General features: G+C 39.7%; 1 protein-coding gene across 1 annotated transcript in view; it reads right to left on the minus strand.

The window, feature by feature from the left end:
• Nucleotides 1-21,364, minus strand: part of LRP2 (LDL receptor related protein 2) — a 138,455-nt gene that overhangs the window by 42,110 nt on the left and 74,981 nt on the right. Inside the window, exons 30-40 of the mRNA XM_030323741.1 lie at nucleotides 20,654-20,857; nucleotides 19,311-19,553; nucleotides 15,510-15,629; nucleotides 12,461-12,592; nucleotides 10,227-10,370; nucleotides 9,152-9,281; nucleotides 6,626-6,921; nucleotides 5,035-5,551; nucleotides 3,549-3,701; nucleotides 2,860-3,030; nucleotides 1,152-1,375 (exon numbers count right to left, since the gene is read on the minus strand). Coding sequence (XP_030179601.1) covers nucleotides 1,152-1,375; nucleotides 2,860-3,030; nucleotides 3,549-3,701; nucleotides 5,035-5,551; nucleotides 6,626-6,921; nucleotides 9,152-9,281; nucleotides 10,227-10,370; nucleotides 12,461-12,592; nucleotides 15,510-15,629; nucleotides 19,311-19,553; nucleotides 20,654-20,857 — 2,334 coding nt within the window. The remainder of the gene's footprint in view (nucleotides 1-1,151; nucleotides 1,376-2,859; nucleotides 3,031-3,548; nucleotides 3,702-5,034; nucleotides 5,552-6,625; nucleotides 6,922-9,151; nucleotides 9,282-10,226; nucleotides 10,371-12,460; nucleotides 12,593-15,509; nucleotides 15,630-19,310; nucleotides 19,554-20,653; nucleotides 20,858-21,364) is intronic.

The following is a 21,364-nucleotide window of genomic DNA, read 5'->3' on the forward strand; positions in this document are numbered from 1 at the left end:
CCAAAGCATATTCCAGACCTTTGCTAGATTATCTTTAAATTATACAATGGTTTTAACTACATGATGAGGAATATTAGTTCAAAAGAAAACATTTTCCCTAACTTATGAGACACTGTGTTGCTCTTAACATTATTACCTTCCAGATGACAAGCATAACATATGTTTAACACATAAAATGTCATACACAGACACTTAATAAATGATGTTTTATAATTATTGTAATTTTCTTTTAAACATTTCCTTTAAATCAATCATTTAATAGATTGGTATTATGGAATGACTATTTATTATGGTTACATAGGAAATGCCTTTATTTTTCAAAGGTGCTTTCTTAAGTATTTAGGGGTGAAATGTCATGATATTTTTAACCCACTTTAAAATACTTCAGTCCTCTCACCAAATACTTCAGCTCAGTAACTACAGCAACATAACAATTGTTAATTCTTATTAAAAACAAAAGCCCAGAATAAACCAGATGTTAAGAAAAAAAAAGTTATATACCACTATCAACAATAGCCAAACTATGGAAAGAGACCAAATGTCCATCAACTGATAAATGGATAAAGAAGAAGCGGTATGTTAATACAATGGAATATTACTCGGCAATGAAAAGAATGAAATCTTGCCATTGCAACAAGGTGGATGGAACTGGAGAGTATTATGCTAAGCAAAATAAGTCAGAGAAACACAGACATCATATGATTTCACTCATGTGCAGAATTTGAGAAACACAACAGATGAACATAGGGAAAGGAAAAGAAAAATAAGATGAAAACAGAGAGGGAAACAAACCATAAGAGACTCTTAAAGACAGAGAAGAAACTGAGGGTTGGAGGGGAGGTGGGTGGGAGAATGGGCTAAATGGGTGATTGGCTTTAAGGAGGACACCCGTCGGGATGAGCACTGGGTGTTATATGTAAGTGATGAAACACTAGGTTCTACTTCTGAAGCCAAGACTATACTGTATGTTAACTAACTTGAATTTAAATTAAAAAAAAAAAAAGTTATAAGCAGCCTTTCCCATATGCTTTGCAGGAAACACTAACAAGTGATGTCATTCTCTTTATAAATTATGTTTATGCTTAAAGAAATAAGAATGGCATGCATAGAAACTAAAGCAACTGGGCCAGGCTTCTCAGTCACGTACTCACCAACTGGCTGCCTGTATGGATGATACACGTGGATGTCAAACGGTTTATGTGTTGTGTTCACCAGGACAGTCCTATCTGATCCGTCATATTTGTTTCCCTTTTCAACTGTCCTTGTATTCCAATCTGTCCAATAAATAATGTCTTCAAAAATGGTAATAGCAAAGGGGTGAGAGAGTGTCCCGTCATACACGGTATGTCGATGGCGGCCCTCCAAATCAGAATACCTAGGGTGGGAGGAAGAGTCACTTAATGAAGCTAACTCCTTTCTTCTAATAGCTTTAGGGATAGATGAACTGAAAAATCAATTAATAAAATTCTACCTTCTAGTGGTAACTGAAGCCCACTCAGATCCTCCCCAAAACTCTTAGACTCTAATTAAACAAAAACCAAACTTAAAACATATTTTAGCTGAACACAATATGTAAAAATTGAAAGAGCCATGCTTAAAAAATAGGAATAGCCACAGGAGTTCAACAATCCCTAAATCCTAACCATGGTTGCTTTGCTACAGATGCAGCTGGTTCAGCTCTTATAGGCTTATAACCTCTTACATTAATGTTCTCCATTCAACATCCTTTTGATATCCTGGGATGGACATAATTTTTGTTTCCTAAGTCACTGGAAGAAATCAGAGGATAGCAATATAAAGCTGGGATTTTGCCTTTTCACGAACATTTCTGAGGAGAAGCTGTTCTTAAGAGACAGCGAGGTTCTCAGTGTCACCTGCAAGGAATATACTAACTGAGTGAAAGTATAGGCCTGAAGGCTTCACTTTGCATACCCTGGCAGCACATTTATTATGAATCATTCCTTGGGCACTATTGATGAGTACTTTTCCAGACAAATAAAATTCCAGAGGAGGCTTTCTGATTTCAAGATATCACAGAGCATCTATGGCCAGATTTCCAAGTCCTTCCAGTTCTATTGCCTTGCTCATTGCTATGAGTCTATGTCAAAATACTGATATCAATTTTAGAGTAGACCCTAAAACTCAAATGGGAAGTGGAACGAGCTAGCAGCTAAGAAATTTGATGTTAGACATACAACATTAAAAATATCTCCAAAACATGATAACTTATGGTAACTTACAGGAAAACTTCAAGACCTTCTTGACCAATGTTATATGTCTCAATTTTAAAAACAAAAAGGTTAGGGGTGCCTGCGTGGCTCGGTCGGTTAAGCGTCTTATTTCAACTCAGGTCACGATCTCACGGTTCGTGAATATGAGCCCCACATCAGGTTCTGCACTGACAGCTCAGAGCCTAGAGCCTGCTTCAGATTCTGTGTCTCCCTCTCTCTCTGCCCCTCCCCAACTCATGCGCACGCGCGTGCACTCTCTCTCTCTCAAAAATAAACATTAAATTAAAAAAAAAAAAAAGGTTAAAAAAGGGATAAGAAAATTAAGACGAGTTGAGCACCAAGCTGTCTATAATAAGGGAGAGTTTACTACCTCCATTTCCTAGATGAAAAAGCAGTAAGAAATGAAAGCACCAGGACCTAATCGATCTGGCTTCAATCTTCACATTCTTTCTACTATACCATAACCACAGAGCTCAGTGAATTGCCTATAGGCAGTTTTGTTTAGAATGACTTCCAAGTGACTTCTAACACACAGGCGGTTAGAAGCTGCCTGGGAATAACACACTGGCAACAGAAGCCCTGGAATAAACAGTTGCCCAGTTTACTTTATCCTTTTTTCTGTACATACTCAATGTAACCCAGGTGGGCATCTGCCCAATAGAGTAGATCGTTGGTGTAGTCAATGGTGATGCCATTGGGCCACTCTATCTTGGTAGAAATAATCACAGACTTATTCACTCCATCCATGCCTACTCTCCCAATGTATGCTCGGTGAGCCCAGTCTGCCCAGTAGACATGCCTGTTGGAGAAAACACAAAGGGTCAGTCCTTGAAGCCGAAAGAAGTCAGTAGCCAAAAGACATAGCTTTTCTCCAAATAGAGACATAGAACTGACATGCTACAGAGTCTCTCAGAAAGGAAAGAGAACTAACAGAAAACAATCTTTAAAAAGGATGATGTATAGGAAATGCTCAAGAATGAACATGATTAACTGGGGATTTCAGTGGGTTTCACATGGACAGTTCAGTAGAGGTGGTGTTTTGGTTTTTTTTTTTAACCTCAATTTTCTCTGCATGCAGCCAAAACAGGTGACTTGAAAAGTGAAATGGTATGTCATAGCAAACAGAACAATTGATGAATATCATTTGAGTATGCCATGCTTCTACCCATTATAACTAAACCATTTACCAGTTAAGAAAAGCAGAAGACAAATCCCAGCAAGATATTGGCCTTGAGATAAGTATGTGAACAGCCTTTTTGGTTACAGAGGCAGAATAAGGGCATGAGAGAAGAGCCCAAGATGACAGGGAGACAATACCCATATTGAGGGTGGAGGGCAATTCCTCTGGGATTTTCAAAGCAGAAGGTATTGTTGACATCCACACAGTGCTCGGCCAACTTGCGGCGGTATCGACCATCAAGGTCAGAGACAGAGAGGCAATTCAGGTAGGCATCCACCCAGTAGAGTTTTCTGAAATGAAAGGCCAGGAGTTACCGATAAAGCCATTTTGCTTGTTAAACGGTTTAGCTACCAAGTTTCCTATCGGTACTATGGTGGAATCACAAAGACCGCTGCTAGAAGGCACTTTCCCCCAAGAAAACAGGGGCAAGGGGAAACAGGAAACTAACCTTCCTGTAATGAGGCAACAGAAGATTCAAGATTATGAACTACAATTCCCACCTTAAAGAGATTGTCACATAGGGAATTCTGGGGCCACACCTTGAATAAGGATTTTGGCTTTACTTTCATAATGCAGCATAGGGCATCCTTCTCAGGCAATGTAAAGGCTTAGAGGAGCAGGGTCACAGAAGGGAAAGCAATTAGTGTCATATGAGAGAGCCGAGGAAGCAGACTTGTCTAAGTGAATTATTGAGACCACGTGAAGGAACTCTGAATTATGACAACCTTAAGATACAGAGAAACCTTACCCCTCCCTGGCCCTGTCAGACTAGGCTGACAAAATGAGTTGCTTATTCTGGGCAATCTTACTTAATCAAACTTAAGAACCTTCAGACACTTATTAGAATCTTTTAGAAACTTCTACCTCAAGGATATTTCAGTTCTAAATATATTGCTATCCATTTATTTTCTATTCTTAATCTGTGGTCCTTAATCTACCATCAGCGTAGGTGAGGCTTTGAGGGATCTATGAACCTTCTAAAACCAATGCAAAGTTGTGCAAGTGTAAATGTTCTAAGTGCTTTTATCCAGCAAGAGGTTCACGACTTTCACCAGTCTTAAAGCAAAGGATTCAATGCCCTCTAGAATTTGAGGGTCATTTAAGATCTGATGGTCAGTTCCAACTGGAAGGAGAATGAGTGTCTCCTTGCAAGAGGGGACCCCTGTTCCAACCAACCTGGATGTTCAGACTATTTAACTATTAGCATGGCAGCATCCTTTTAAGGATGAGAATGAGGAAATGAGTATGCATAAATCTACAAGCATTGCCAGTTAATTCAGTTGGGTAAATCCTGATGAATGAGGTGTCCACAAGCTTGGATTCAATTCTCTACTAAGATAAAAACAGGGGCACCTGGGTGCCTTAGTCATTTAAGCGTCCGACTCTTGGTTTCAGCTCAAGTTATGACTCCTGAGTTCAAGCCCCACATTGGGCTCGGAGCTGACAGTGCGGACCCTGCTTGGGAATCTGTCTCCCTCTCTCCCTCTGCCCCTCCCCTGCTCACTCTGTTTTTCTGTCTCAAATAAATAGACAAACAAATATTTTTACAAAGCTGAAAACATTGCCTATAATATTTCTTAAAAGCCCTTTTAACTTTTAAAAAGCTCCTCCATGTTTTCTTACCTGGTAACCCAGTCTACGGCCAGACTTTCTGCAGCTGGTAGTTTGTGGTTTATGACTATCTCCCTGTTTGTCTTATTCAGAAACATTCTCTCAATGACTTTATTCTCTGCATCAATCCAATACAGTCTCTTTTCTACTCGGTCAAAATCCAATGCCACAGCATTGCCCAGTCCTTGCAAAATGAGGGAGTAAAAATGGCCATCTAGAGTTAGATTTCTCAAATAGTAACGGTTGCTAAAAATGAGATAGGGCTCGATGTTACTGTTCTGCCGACAGCTTTTTCCATCTGGTTCTCGGAGGTAGCCTGGGGCACACTTACAGATGTAAGAACCTATTACATTCTCACACTTCTGGCTACAGACAAAGGGCGTCTCCTTGCATTCATCAATATCATCACAACTCCGATTGTCAAACATAAGCTTGTAACCAGGACGGCAAGAACAATAGAAACTGGTGAGGGTGTCTGTGCAGTCTTGGTCACAGCCACTTAGTAAAGGGTCATTGCATTCGTTAACACCTGTAAGTAAAAGACAGGTATTAGAGAAGCTAAAACGTCCACCAAGGACCCACCATAATGGGTCAAGCTTCCCACTCGACGGCCCAATTCTTAATGAAACACGCTAAAGGAAGACAGACAATAAGGGCTTTCTAAAGGCCATAGATTATTCAAAAGTCACCATTTTTCAACTTCCTCCCCTACTTAATGCTTCACTGGTGGTGAACAACTAATATAACTAGTAAGATTAAGTTTGACTTCTAATCCTATACCTGCTACTCTCCTTGTAACTAATAATTTAAAAAGTAAAATGGCGGGAGAGAGGAGAAAGAAGAGCAAAAGGAAAGAGCCTGGCAGATGTTATGCTGGTAAAACAGCATCTCAGGGAGGGGGGGCGGGTAGGTAGAGGAATGCTATGATTTGTAGCATCTGCCATTTCCATGGTATGACTCTCTCACATGACCAATTCCAGGTTACCAGGGCGACATCACTGAACAGGGAGCTGGGAAGAGATGTAGACATTTGGCTCTCATAAGATAGGATGAGCCGGCCAGCAGCCTCCTAAGTGTACTTGTAGCTGGTCCTGTGACACATAGCCAAGCTCACCCAGAAACTACGCAGGGAAGATAACATGTTCCCATTAATTCTATGTTTTATAAATGCTCAACCGGTTTACCTGGGGAGGTTAGAGTGAGAGGGGGTTTAAAACTCTCCCCTTCGGTCACCTGAGGATGAAAATGAATAGGCAAAGGAATCGTAGCAGAGGGACAGCTCAGGCAACAAGTCATTTCAAGGGTTCAAAGAGAATCAACACTGTTTGCCCTGTTTAATAATGCTGTTTAACTACCAATGGTATGAATTTGTTCATCTTCCATTCTCTATAATAACTGCCCAACTGATGAATTAGCTGAACAATGTTTGTGTACTGACCTTATATACCAAGAAATCCTTGCGTTCTGATAGACAAGCAATAGTAATTTCCTAGTGATATACTATTTAGAGGACAGACTGGGAAGTCCCTGTGAGTCATAAAGGGTTGAGAATCCACATTCAGTCCCCCTGTTTTCCTTTTCCCAAAGCTTCTGCTATACTCACCACATCCTTTCTCATCACTGTTGTCTGAGCAGTCATCTAGGTGGTTGCAGACTTTTACCATATCGATGCAGTTCCCGTTGTTACACTTGAACTGATGAGGGGGGCACGTAGTCTCTGGAGTGTGGCACAAGTGCTCCTCCTCATCAGATCCATCTATACAGTCATTTTCCCCATCACAGACTTCCTGCTTATAAATGCACAGCCCATTCTGACAGGTAAACTCGCTCTCACTGCAAGTGGGGTACAAGCAGTCCCTCTCATCACTGTAGTCACCACAGTCATCGCGCCGGTCACACCTGTGTAATGAGACCCAGTACCACACTTTGAAAGGTTGACAAGTCTCAACTATCACCTACTTGGGACTTTGCTTTCTTCTTCTACCTGAACATCAGGTGAACCATTTCAGTAACAAGACCACCCATGTCCTTAGTTCCCTCTCCCCCAGAGAGGGAACCCCACCAATCTCCAGCTCAAGAAGAATCTAATATTTAGCATTCCATATAATTTCCCCAGGTGCTGGTTGCTACCATTAGACATGTGGATCTAGAGATATTAAAAATAATCATATTCATTTTTAAGCAGTTGACTAATTAAACACAACTGTTATAGTTTTGGTGTTCATAATATCTATTCATCAGATAATGATGACAACTTATGGGCACGGGAAATATCCTGCATAGCCATGTGATAGAAGTGGCCATACCCAAGTGAAAATATATTATAAATGATGAGATTATTATGTGTCCCCTAACATATCTTCCAATTGCAGTAATGTTTTCATTGTCCTGTTCCTTCCATCTTTATTTATGATACCCTGCTACCTGTCATGAGATGTGAGTGGTCATGGTGACGGGAAGGAGGAAAAACTAAAAGTTAAGTATGGGCTGAGGGCAAAGGAACAAGGCATTTCCTATTATAGTCCGTGGACCTAGCATTCCCAGGCATCACGAGGACAACATAGTTCCCTGAAATTCTGTGAGCCAGACTGGTCTCTCCTCTCTATATTACTTCAAAATCCCATGAAAGTTATGATTACTGATGAGGGTCTCGTTGACAGTAACAAAACATAAGTATAAAGGAATCATGAAATTCATAATAAAGGAATTCATAAGTATAAAGGAATCTTGAACAAGGATTGGTAAAGCTAATGTTTGACAGTTCATAAAAGGATTTACCATGGAGGGCATAGGAGCTAGAGGCACAGTATTAAAAGATGTTAAGGTACGAAAGCTGAATGTGGTCAATTTTACAACTGATCTATGGTCAGGTCGCTAATCAGCAATGCCACCCACAAACCTAGGGCACTGACAAAGTGATTCATAACAAAATGAGTGCATGTAACGGTAAAAAAAAAAAAAAAAAGCTGTGATCAGAGGAAGCTGGTTTAACACCATTTGGTGTCCTGGGACCTATTTAACTCATTTCCAAATGATCTGAAACACTGATGGTGTCTATCCTATAGTTTAGATCCAACTCTGAACTTAGAAAAGCAAATCACCAGGTTTTTGGACATCACAGCACATCAATATTCCAGAAAGCTGCTCACAACTCAGCCTCATCCAGGTTCTTCAGCAACATCATAATGAGCCAAGAAAAAAAAAAATCAATAGGAAAACTGATCTCCTATATCACCATACAAAATGGGGGAACACACACTCTGCCAAGCAAGCAAAAGGATGCACATTAAGAGGGCTCTTAGTAGCAACTACTGGCAAAAAGAAGAGAACCCAGGGTTATGTTAGACTCTATCGCTCTTGTGTCCAGATAAGAAGTATTTGTCGTTGTTTGTTGTTGTTGCTCTGCCATAGCTCTTGGCTAAGCAATTCAGAAAGCTGAGGCAAAAACAAAAACAAAAACAAAAAACAACCACTTGGGAGGGAGAGAGGGAGAGAGAGGGAGGAAGAATGGGAGGAAGTAAGGAACAAAGAAAGGAAAAGATGCAATCAATAAAAGTTTGGTAGGACAAGGAAGTCAGCTGAAAGATCACAGTAGTAATGTAATGAGACAGAACTCAGAAAGTTCAGAAAGGAAGTAGAGAAATCTAGAATCTGACATAAAAAATTACGATCTGATACAATTCTCTTCTGTAGCTCCTAAGGCTAGGTTTTCAGAATATATCTCAAACTGATGATACTAAATATTTACTGAATTCAGAAGAACAAATAGCAGAAGAGCATAAAAGAACTCTTGAGCAAATAAGGAGAAAATATATTATTCACTTTCATTTACGAAAATTTAAAATCCACAGAACACATCCATATCCATTAAATATAGACAAAGCATACTGAAACGCAATCTCACTACTAAAACAGACAGCTCTGTCTCCTGAATGTCTTCAGGGTATCAATACGACCAACTCTCAGCTGTGTCTACTTGGGCTTCATCACTACCATTTTTTCGTCATCATGCCAAGTCCCTGCTCCTTTTGCAGCATTCACAGAATGCAACTTGACCTTCTCTGGCTTCCTCAGGACTACCATCATGAACACACAGTTCCGTACCACACTGGATTCCAGAAGTACTTACGGGTACTGTTGAGGGCCTGCTTGCCCCAAAGCACATGGTTCCAGAAGCTCGGCTGCTCTAATCTTGCACCAGCATGGTGTATCTTTTCCATCTCCTTCCTTAGCAAACTGTAAGCTGACAGTTCCTGTTGCTATCAGTATGCATGTATGTCTTTTAACAGACCTTGGCACATGCAACATCTTTTCTTAGCTCCAGTTCTATGTGTCCAAATGCCTGATACACATTTTCACCTCAGGAAGTCCCACGACATCAGACTTGCTGTCTACATAGAGCCAACTCCCTCCTGGACCCCCTCCTTTTGTTAATGTTCTTACTATTCCCCTAGTCCATCAGGATTGAAATCTACACATGATTTTTCTGCTCTACTTCCCTGTATATCCAAAAATTGGCCATGTGGGGATAGTGAGAAGGCGGGGCACCAAAAAAGTATAAACCTTTGGAATGGCCCATTTGGAGAAAGTGACAAGAAATCAAGCAACAGAATATTACAGGAGAGGTTTCCGATGCTGGCAGGCTGGGCACTGAATCTATTTGACCTGTAGTGCTCTTAGGATTTTAAATTTTGTTTCCAGCACTTAAAATCAGACTATTCCATATGAAAATCCATATTTCCAATTTCCCTAAAAACAGATCAACACTCCCACACAATGTTGAACAGCATTTGTATCTCTTAGCTAGAAGGTGTGTTCTCAGTTTACCTCACCTTCCTCTCCCCTCTGTTTCAAGCCCACTTCATTAATCTCCCTGGCCCTCTATGCAAGGTCCACATTGTAACTTTCATGAGCCATAAACCCTTTTACCATCATGGGCCCCTTTCTCCATGAAAATATTAAAAATTGTACTTAATGATCACATTGGCACAAAGGCAAATATATTAATATTATATGTTAAAATACTTTATTTGATCTAAACTCTCATTTTTTCCCTTTGATTTTGAAAGAAATCCAAAAATTATTATAGGCCACTAAAATTTCTATGGACCCTAGGCATTGTGGTCACTATGCCTAATGGATAAGCTACCCCTGCCCCTTTGGACATTTGAGGTTACTGAGAAATTTGTTAATCCCCAATTCACCTGTATGAGTGTGGGACACACCGTCCATTACTACAGGTGAAATCATTTCCAGAGCAAGATCTCCTTGTGCAATTTTGATGCTCATCAGAGCCATCATTACAATCCGAATCACCATCACAGACCCAGGATTGGGGAATGCACTTCCTGGATGGAGGCACGTTATTTGCACAGAGAAACTCAGAACTTGAGCAGCTGTGACTGTCTGAAACCAAAGCACACAAGAATCAGAAACCACATGACAACTCATTCTAGCAGTTGAATTCATTCTGAGCCATTATTTCTCTTGCTTTATGTTATTTAATAGCCTGAGGGATGAAAGCAAATGAGGGTAAAAACACATTGACAAATAGACAAATCACTATCATAATAAAATTATAATAAAAAATACCTTCTAAATTCCATTTTAATTGCTTTGGACCTTGGATTTTTTTTTTTTTCAGAAGTAGGAAATAAATACCTCGCTTAGTTTTCCATATAATTGATCTAAAATCATGTATTTCCCTTGGAGCTTCAGAAAACTACTCCCATTTTGTTATCTTTACACCAAAAATGCCCTATACTTGATAACAATTTTTGGCTAACAAACTGTAATTACAAAAACACAACATGAGGGGCGCCTGGGTGATTCAGTTGAGCATTGAGCTCTTGAATTCATAGTTCATGAAATCGAGCCCCGCTTCGGGCTCAGCACTGACAGTGCAGAACCTGCTTGGTATTTGCTCTCTCCCTATCTCCCTCTCTCTGCCCCTCCCCCACACTCTGTCTCTCAAAATAAATACTTAAAAAAAAACACACACACAATGCGGGATAGGTATTTTTATGCCAATTCTTCAGATAAAAATTAAAGTTCAAAGTGGTTAACCAGATGGGTCCAAGTCACAGACCTTTCTAAAGACCTAGGGATTCAAACCTAGGTCTTTTTTTTTTTTTTTTTTCCTCAAAATTTAGGGCTTTTTCAACTACATTACAGCTACCACCTAAGTAGAATTAGGGTATATAGGAGGGAAATATGTCAACAAGAGTTTTCAGCAACAATGACAACTGTTAGGAAAAAGATGAGATGCTAAAATATAATCATTAATGCCTGCAGAATAAAAGAACTGGTATTTTATCCAATTTCATTGTGGATGAATGGGAGACAAAAGGAGGGGCTGTCTTGCTGAGTGGAGCTGGGAGGAAAGTACATGCCACAGTCTATGTTTGTGTAGCTGCCAACTCCCCATTTTAATGCACTGAGTACATGTGGAGCTAGAGACAACCACCAAAGTCAATGACATAAGATGTTACAATGAAATGAAATGCAAACATCAGCAAGCCATTGTTTTTATCGTTTTACCATGGAAAGATGCTCTTCTAAGACATCTTAGCTAAGAGTTCCATGCTCTGTTGGTAATGGAAAACGGTGCTCCATGGTCTGTTCCACAAACCACTCAAAAGGAATGACCCTCCCTCTACCCACTCCTCCAAATAACAAGGTAATACATGAAACTGGAGGCACAGTTAATTACTACACTGTTTAAAGCTGTTTAAAGATGGAGTTCTCTTATGAAATCCTGCCATTGGCAACCACGTGGATGGAACCAGAGGGCTAAGCAAAATTTCAGTCAGAGAGAGACAAATATTCTATGACTTCACTCATATGTGGAATTTAAGATACAAAACAGATGGACATAAGGGAAGGGAAGCAAAAATAATATAAAAGCAGGGAGGGGGACAAAATATAAAAGACTCTTAAATGTAGAAAACAAACTGAGGGCTGCTGGAGGGGTTGTGGGTGGAGGGATGGGCTAAATGGGCAAGGGGCATTAAGGAAAACCCTTGTTGGGATGAACACTGGATGTTACATGTAGAGGATGAATCACTGGAATCTACTCCTGAAATAATTATTGCACTGTATGCTAACTTACTTGGATGTAACTTAAAAAATAAAAAAAATTAAATTTAAAAAAATTTTTAAAAAAAGATTGAGTTCTCTTTATCTGCTTCAGAAATGTAGGACATTATTTCTGCTAGCTAAATGCAAGAGAAAGACAAAAAATATTAAAATAATTTTTATCAAATTGAAGCATTGAAGTGGATGCTATCAAACAATTTCAGAGTGGAAAAAGATGGTAACATTTTACCAGTACACAACCAAAGAGGAATCTGCTGACAATCATACTCTCCAAAGACACAAAAACTAATCTCCCAACCTTCCATGGAATGTGACTCTGCGAATGAATGGTTTCACTTACCGCAGTGGTGCCTTTCATCCTCGTCACTCATGTCCCCACAGTCATTATCACCGTCACAGATCCATTCTCTTCGTATGCACCTCCCACTGTCACACTTGAACTCATTACTTAAACATGTTGCTTCATGGTATTCTGAGAAAAGATATAAAACACTCTCAGGGGAAAAGTGGTCTGTAGTCCAAAAATCTTAACAGAAGCCTGCTATCCCACAGACTGTCTAAACACCTGAAACAGAGCATTACCCAGCTGTGTACAGCTATGCTGGGTCTTCCAAGGAGTGTTGTACCAGTGACCAATGTTCTGAGATTGAAGTACTTGACTGACAGTGCAAAGCTCTCATTATCTTTTGTTACCAGGATGAGACTCGATATTCCCTTTCAGGCATGATAGAGGAATAACAGTCTTTTCCCAAGAGGGTATAAATAACTATTTCATTCATTTCATTCTTAAATCTACTTTTCATTCAAAAACATTTTTTTGGCACAAACCATCCCCCAGAATGACTGATCCCTGTCTTCCGCTCTTTTTTGCTTTTCTCCATAGCACTTATCACCTTTCAACATGCTATACCATTCACTTACTTGTTTTGTTGCCTGTCCCCCCTCACTAGAATATAAGCCCCATGTGGACAGGGATCTTCGAATTCTTTGCTGACATAGCACTTCCAAGTGCTTAGAACCTAAGTGCTCAAGAAATATTTGTTGAATTAAACTGATAAGACACCCTTATGCTTTAAATTAGCCATCACTGATTCAAATTCTTCCATCATAACCCCACATGTACCTATCAACTATTTGTCACAGGTCCACACACCCAGGGGCCTCTCAAAATTAACCTAGGGCAAAGTACATTAAATTTTAACTATGAAAAAGGCAGCCCAATGATAAGAGTAAGGATAACAGGACCTTTCATAAGCTGCTAAGGAAGGAGTACACATGATTACAGCCTACAAAGAGACACGGTCCCTTTGGCACACACACACACACACACACACACACACAGCACACTTCTAGAAATCCAGCCTTTAAGAATCTTCCCACATATGCACCAAGAGGTTTCTAAAAGGATGTTCATTCCAGTATTATTTTTCATAGTGAAAAAATGGAAATATCCTCACCATCCATCAGTTAAGAAAAGGAAACAACACACGGGCCGTCCATCCTTGAGATGGCAGGGCAAAGGAATAAGTAGCTCTGTGTTTGCTAAAGTGCTGACAAGATGTTGTTAAGCTGAAATGGGCAACGCTACAGACAGATATGCATAGTGAGCTCTCCATTTGTGTTTTTGAAACTATATATTAGGATATACAGAAAAAGGTAAGGAGAATTCACACTCACCCTTAGCAGTGATTATCTCTGGGGAGTGAGATTAGAGAAGTCTAAGAAAATGAAAATTTTGTTTTGTATACATCTTACTATTTCTTTAAAATGATACTCCCGGGGTGCCTGGGTGGCTCGGTTAGTTAAGCAACTGACTCTTGATTTTGCCTCAGGTCATGATCAGACGGTTTTTGGGTTCGAGCCCCACGTCAGGCTCCTCACTAGCAGCATGGAGTCTGCTTGGGATTCTTTTTCTCTCTCCTCTCTCTGCCCCTCCCCCAAGTGTTCCACCACGCCCCTCCATCTGTCTCAAAATAGATAAACTTTTAAAAAATAAAAATAAAGTAAAACTCCTTCATATTGTGAGAATGTATTCCTATATAGATTCTGCGTTTATCTTTATTTCATTGTGACAGGCAGTTGGTACCAACTGCAGTTATGGACTTTGGTTCCCATGGAGAAGTCTGGAAACTATACTTACTCTTCATATATTTGAACCAATCATTCATATATCTAAACCAATCTCTAACACTATTCTACTCACCTAACAGTTATTTATTTCCTTTATAGATCCTCACAACTCTACATGCCCTTTGCTTTCTACAAAACTTTCAATGTTGGGAAAAAAGAACTTGGCAAAGAGCATCAAATACCACTCTCTAACTATTAGCCACAGTATTTGAACCTGAGAGAAAACGGGAATAGAAAACATTCTGGATTCAGCTGTAAAATTATGAAAATGGTACTAAGAAAATACCCCCCAAATAAAAAGCTTTGTATATAATGATTTTACTGCAGCTGTATTTATAGTAAGGGAAAAGATAAAAGCAATCGAAGTGCTTAAAATAGAGGCAGTTAACTCAAAGATAATATAACCACTCAATGGAATATCATACTGCCATTAAAAAGGAATGTGAAGACTGTGCAACCAGACAGCATATGTCTCTCTTAACCAGATAGCATATATTTTAGGCTTACAGGACATATGTTCTCTGTCACACCCACTTGACACTGCCATTGTAGCACAAAAGCAGCCATAGACGAAACGTGGCTGCATTCTAATAAAACATTATAAAGACAGGCAGCCGGCAATGGTCATAGTTTGTAGACTGATTTATTGCCAGATAAAAAAGCAATGACAGTTATATTAAAAAAATGTGCACGGATATAGATTAGAACTTTTAAGGTTAATAGCACCCCCCAAATAAATAGGCACAACTGTCTCCAGGAATACAACCAGAGGGTCTCTGAAACTTCTTGGGAAACTCAGATGACCCTGGGACCTTACCTTTCATAAGTCGGCACATAAACTGGAGGAGGACATGTGCCCATAATATGCCCCTTCCCCATATATATGATAATTCCAATCACTCTTGGATCCTCCCACAGCCTTATGGGCCAGAACTCAAACAAATTCAGAAATTCCAATTCACAGTCAATTAAAATCAATGGAGTTTAAAAGCCAGGCACAGTATTAGGGTATCACCAACATAATCTCATTTCATGATTATTAGGCAGCAACCTCCACACCCTGATCAGCTCCCCACACAGTACCCTACACAAATGGGTTTTTAATGAATGTCTGCTGAGTGGTTTCATCATCTTAACTGAGAGTAAGAGCAGAGTACAAACATTAGGCAGCCATGAGCCAACTCTGTGTGTGGAAGTAGCTGGAAGAGGTTCTCTAGCTGCATCATAAGGCTTGTCATGCTTGCTTATTATTCTCTTACCACAAGTGTCAGGTTCATCAGAGCCATCAGGACAATCTGCTTCCTCATCACAGTACCAGTGTCTGGGGATACAACGTCCAGACGTGCAGTGAAACTCCTCATTGTTGCATGTGTGAGTAGCTGGAGGATGAAAAGAAGGTAAAACCCAGGAGTAAAACACAAGCTTGTTCTCATCATTCTTAACCATCTGCCTATATCTCTGAACTAAGTAACAGGTGCCAGGAAGGGAAGACTGAGGCCTGGGAAAAGGGTTTTTTATAAACTTTCCACAGGAAGGGAGATGTAGGTGAGAAAGAGAAGACAGGCAATACTGCTTCAGTTTTCCAGAATTTTTCTTTCTAGATTCTAGAAACCCAAAAGTAAATTTTATTTGTTAAAATATCTGTTTGACACACGAAACCACAAATAATGTATAAGAAGACATAGTTCTATGTTTTCTCCTGTAACCTAAAATGAAATAAATTCTACTGAAATAATATTAAAAGCAAAAACAACATAAGACCCTATCTGAGCTCACTACACACACATCCTTTGGCTGTGTTGAGACCATGGTTCTAAAAAGTTAGCACATCTGTGTTCTTATTCATCCTTGTTATACGGGACCTTTGAGTAAATGACACTGCCTATGTTTGAATATTGATTCTTGTCTTGTGTAAACGTAGGTAACTCTAGTTCAGATGGATTTTCTAAATTGTTATGTGGGTACGAACTAGAATCAAGTCTTAGAAATCTTCTGGTCTACGAGGCTCCCTTGCTTTGATCCATAATATCTGATGATTTTCCAGGGGTAAAATTGATGAGGAAGCAGAGGTCCCTGAAAGGTCAGCCCTGTCTCCAATCTATGTGTCCCTGTCTGATGGCTAAATCCTGAATTCTGCTTCCTCCTGCTGCTATTATACTACAACTGACACTCGCTTTCAGACTGTACCCTGGCCTGGCGAGAATTATTAAATTCTTAAATTATGCATCTATTTATAGTAATAGTTATCAAGCTTAAGAAAGGCCTTTTAAATCAGTCTACAAACCCAGGAAAAATATTTGAACCAAATTGCTAAATATGGAATAAAGATTTCTGAAACTCAAGCATATTAAAAAGACAGAAAAGGTATTTCATTTACTAATGGTGATTATAATCATATTAGGAGTAAATATAAGGACTTGACATACAAATTCTGTCTGGGGTTCCTGAAGACAAAAGGCCCTCGTCTCTGGGACAAATAGCTCTGCAACTGTAAAAGGTCAGGTGTCAGAGCAGTTCTCTGGAAGAAATATGTAGGGCAACCAGCCAGAAAACAGAGAGTGGGACTGCCCCTCTCATCACATCCTAAAAGAACTGCCCACTGCATCTACCATTGAGGTCAATTTCCAGTGACAAAAAGCGCAAACACCCAGACCATATATCTATGTATTAGCGGAAGACATGCGTCACGGGAACCACAGAAAGAGAAACAAGTTTATCTTACCACAGAAAACAGAGCTTTCATCACTCATGTCTCCACAGTCATTGTCTTCGTCACACAAGTAAAAATGAGGAATGCAAATATTCGTAGTCTGACATTTTACATATCCAGGCAGGCAGGCACGTTCAGCTTAGAAAAGACAGCCAGGTAAATATTGGAACGTATCTACCACATATATATATATAGCATTAACAACATCCACACAAATAGAGCTATTGGACTCAAAATAGCTGGGAAGACCGAAAGGGGGGCATTTTTAAAGCTATCACGGAGGCAATAACCATGACAGTTGTTTCACCATAGATTCTAGAATAAAAAGCGGTATCTCTAGCTGGTAAGGGCAGGGGAGAAGGGAGCACGCTTACTTTGTAGCAAACCATCTATTTTAATTATTCATTTATGTAATTTTAATTATTTAATTAACTCATCAACAAGAGTCTCAACTCTTGGCTAAATAAACTGTGGCATATCCACACAATGAGGTAATATGTAGCTGTAAAAAGGAATGAAGAAGAGCTCTATATATTGACAAGTAATGATGGTATGATCTCCAGCATATATGTTAACAGTAAGAAAGCAAGATTCAAAACAGCAGGAAAAACAATATGTGTAAGAAAAACAATGTGAGTGTGTGTGTGTGTGTGTGTGTGTGTGTAATAAGAGAGAGAGACGCTTATAATAAAAAACAATAATCAGTCCCTCCTCGAGGCATCCAAGATGCTGAAAGGAAAGATGGCTAAGGGGAAGAAGGTGGTCCAGCCCCTGCTGTTGTGAAGAATAAGGCCAAGAAGGTGGTTAATCCCTCATTTCAGAAAAGTCCCAAGAATTTTGGCATCGGACAGGACATCCAGACCAAAAGGGACCTCAGTCAATTTGCCAAATGGCCTAGCTATATACGGCTGCAGCAGCAAAGGGCTATTCTCTATAAACATCAAAAAGTGCCTCCCATGATTAACCAGTTTACCCAGGCTTTGGACAGCTACTCAACTGCTTAAGCTGGTCCATGAATACAGACCAGAAACAAGGCAAGAGAAGAAGCAGAGATTATTGGACCAGGCTGAGAAGAAAGCTGCCAACAAAGGGGATGTGCCCACTAAGAGGCTGCCTGTCCTTGGAGCTGGGGTTAATACTGTCACCACCTTGGTGGATAATAAGAAGCCTCAGCCAGTAGGGATTACACATGATGTGGATGCCATTGAATTGGTTGTCTTCCTGCCTACCCTGTGTCATAAGATGGGTTCCCTACTGCATTATCACGGGGAAGGCCAGGCTGGGATGTCTGGTCCACACGACAACCTGCACCACTGTCAACATCACACAGGTTAATTCAGAAGACAAAGGACCTCTGGCTAAGCTGGTGGAAGACATCAGGACCAATTATAATGACAGATATGATGAGATCCACCATCACTGGGAAGGCAACATCCTGGGACCAAAGTCGATGGCTCAAGCTGGAAAAGGCAAAGGGGAAGGAACTGGCCATCAAACTGGCCTAAGTGGATGCTGTTGAATTTTCTGCATTATAAAAGTAATAGAAAGTTCTCTTTCAGCCAGTGTCAAATAATAATAATAATATTATTATTATTATTAATAAAATAATGTTAAATTGAGAATACTTCAGAGTGAGTGGGGTGGAGAGGACAAGGAGGAAAGACTACTGTGAATGTACCTCATCATACAATTTTGACCATGAACCATGTACATTAGTTTGTATAAATAAAAACTAAGAAATAAAAACAAGAAGGAAAGCAATTCCTAAAATTTGGAAACAATAACATAAGCAAACACTGCATCAAGTTAATAGCATAACAATTCAGAGGAAAAAAATTCAAAGGACTTTAAAAACCAGTATTTGGGCTACATATCCCTAGCAGGACATAATCTAAGAACAAGAGGGGTCTAAAATCTTAGATTATGATTAGATTTACTGGTAGTAGTATTATGTGTGTGGTTATTTTGAAATTATAGGCATTTTGAAATTATTGTAGAATAAAGCAATAAAGTAACTATGTTAATGTAATCAGAAACCAATTTTAAGCACAAGAGAGATAGGATTTATAAAATATAAGCTAAAAAATGTAATCTTAAATTAAAATATAATTTCTCCCTTAAAAATTGTATTTCCTAGCTCTAGTACACTGAAAAGCCCAGGAAGCAATGAAAGCCAAGGAAAGGGCAACTCAACACTGTGGTAATTTCTAAATCTACAAAAGGAATGAGGTCTCTTGGGATAAGTGGCTAATTCCAGGTCTGAGATAGGTTATGGAGTGAATGGGCCATGTTAAAATAACAGAGGAACCAACTTAGCAGAGCTCCCACGGTAAGTACTTGGTGAACTTACCGCAATTTTTCTCATCTGATGTGTCATTATCATGGCAGTTGTTTATGCCATTGCAGACAAACTGAAGAGGAATACACCTTCTATTATTGCAAGTAAACTCCGAAGTGGCATTACAGTCCCTGAACAGGCACCCTGCCTCGTCACTGTTGTCACCGCAGTCATTGTAGTGATCACAGCGGTAATGATATTGGACGCATCGCCCATTGTCGCAGGTGAAGGCTGTCGGAGGGCAGGTGTGAAACGCTAAGAGGAAGAAAAGACATTGACTTCTTGATTAAAGCATTCAACAAATTAGAGGGGTGCCTGGGTGGCTCAGTCAATTAAGCATCCGACTTCGGCTCAGGTCATGATCTCACGGTCCGTGAGTTCAAGCCCCGCATCGGGCTCTATGCTGACAGCTCAGAGCCTGGAGCCTGCCTCAGATTCTGTGTCTCCCTCTCTCTCTGACCCTCCCCCATTCATGCTCTGTCTCTCTCTGTCTCAAAAATAAATAAATGTTTAAAAAAAACAAATTAGGAATCCTAATTTCTAGAAAAATACACTCAAATAAAATGGGTACTTTGAGTTTACCTTCTAAAGCAAAATAGGCTGCAAAATGGACTGTGTGCAAAATGAGGTAAACTTTAAATTAGATTAATCAAAACATATTGTGTATGTTTTTAAAGTAAATTAGTTATCTTAAGCAAACGTTATTCTCTGTCGTCTCAATTTAAAAATTTACCTCAATCACAGAAAAGCATGCAAATACAATCTCTTTAGGGAAAATAAAACTCTCAGCCCCTACAGTCTATTGGGAAAAGGTAGCTAACTTCCAGTGTTTTACTCACCCCATTCAGATGGAAGCTGAATACTGAATGATTTCAATAAATCATTAATGACCCTTCTGCTATGAAAATTAATAAAATGATAACAATCACCTAGTAGAGTTCTTAGTTCCATGCTAAGTCATGCTTCACATGCACCAAACCCCATGCTGTGTTTTTTATATATTGTCGCTCTCCTCACAAAAATCCTCCAGTTTCCAGAGGAGGTGTGTGAAGCTCAGAAGGGCTGGGTAACTTCTCCATGGCTTCACAGACTGTAAATGGCAGAGCTAGGATTTTATTCCAGCACCTTTGCTCTCAACCACGGAGGAAGTGCTTCCTACTGAAACATCATACATTACTCCCTGGCGGATATACCAGCTTCTATGTGATGTAATAGTCTGCGTTCTCAGTTTTCAGTTCTAACAGGACACACTGGCACAAAATTGAAACCTACGCACACACAGAAGGATTCTGCACCAAATACACGGCATAAAGACAAGTTTGCTTCCTAACGAAAGCTCTGAGAGTCCAACTCACCACAGACGATTTCCAGCTCATCACTGCCATCACCACAGTCATTATCGTTGTCACACTTCCATTGCTCTGAGATGCAGTGCCCATTGAGGCAGGTGAACTTGGAGCTATCACACCGTGTCCCATTGTCCACAATGCAGTACTTTTTGTTGTTGGCCAGATACCAGCGGCCCTCATGAGGACACTGGCACTCGGCACCATTTGGACCTGAAAAAAAGTTGCCGAAAAAGCAAAGGATTTGCTTATTTTCCCCTCCAGAATAGCAATGGCAATATTTCTATATTAAATGCGCTACAAGACAAGCCATAGAAACTCTTCCCATTGACCTCTCAACTATATTCTGAGTCCTTTTTCCATGAAGAACAACCACCAATTCTAATAAATACAGCTAATTCACCTTAATCTTTAAACAATTAGCTCTTGCCTGCACTGACACAATAGAAACCATTCTCCCTTCTCAGCAAAATCTATAAAGCAGTAGTGCCAAAAGATGCATCTTTCTATGAACCTGTTGCTATCTATAAAACACACTATGAAACACATAATATCACACTATAAAATATCAAACTATAATAGTACCTCCTACGTGGAAGAAGTAAATCCTTTCATAAAGGAGGTAAGCTCAGTAATATAATTTCTTTTTTTTTTATAAAAGTTTGTTAAGTTTAGTTATTCATTTTGAGAGAGAGAGAGAGAGAGAGAGAGCACAAGTGG

The sequence above is a fragment of the Lynx canadensis genome, chromosome C1 (genome assembly GCF_007474595.2).
Source record: "Lynx canadensis isolate LIC74 chromosome C1, mLynCan4.pri.v2, whole genome shotgun sequence".
In the NCBI taxonomy this organism is placed as follows: domain Eukaryota; kingdom Metazoa; phylum Chordata; class Mammalia; order Carnivora; family Felidae; genus Lynx; species Lynx canadensis.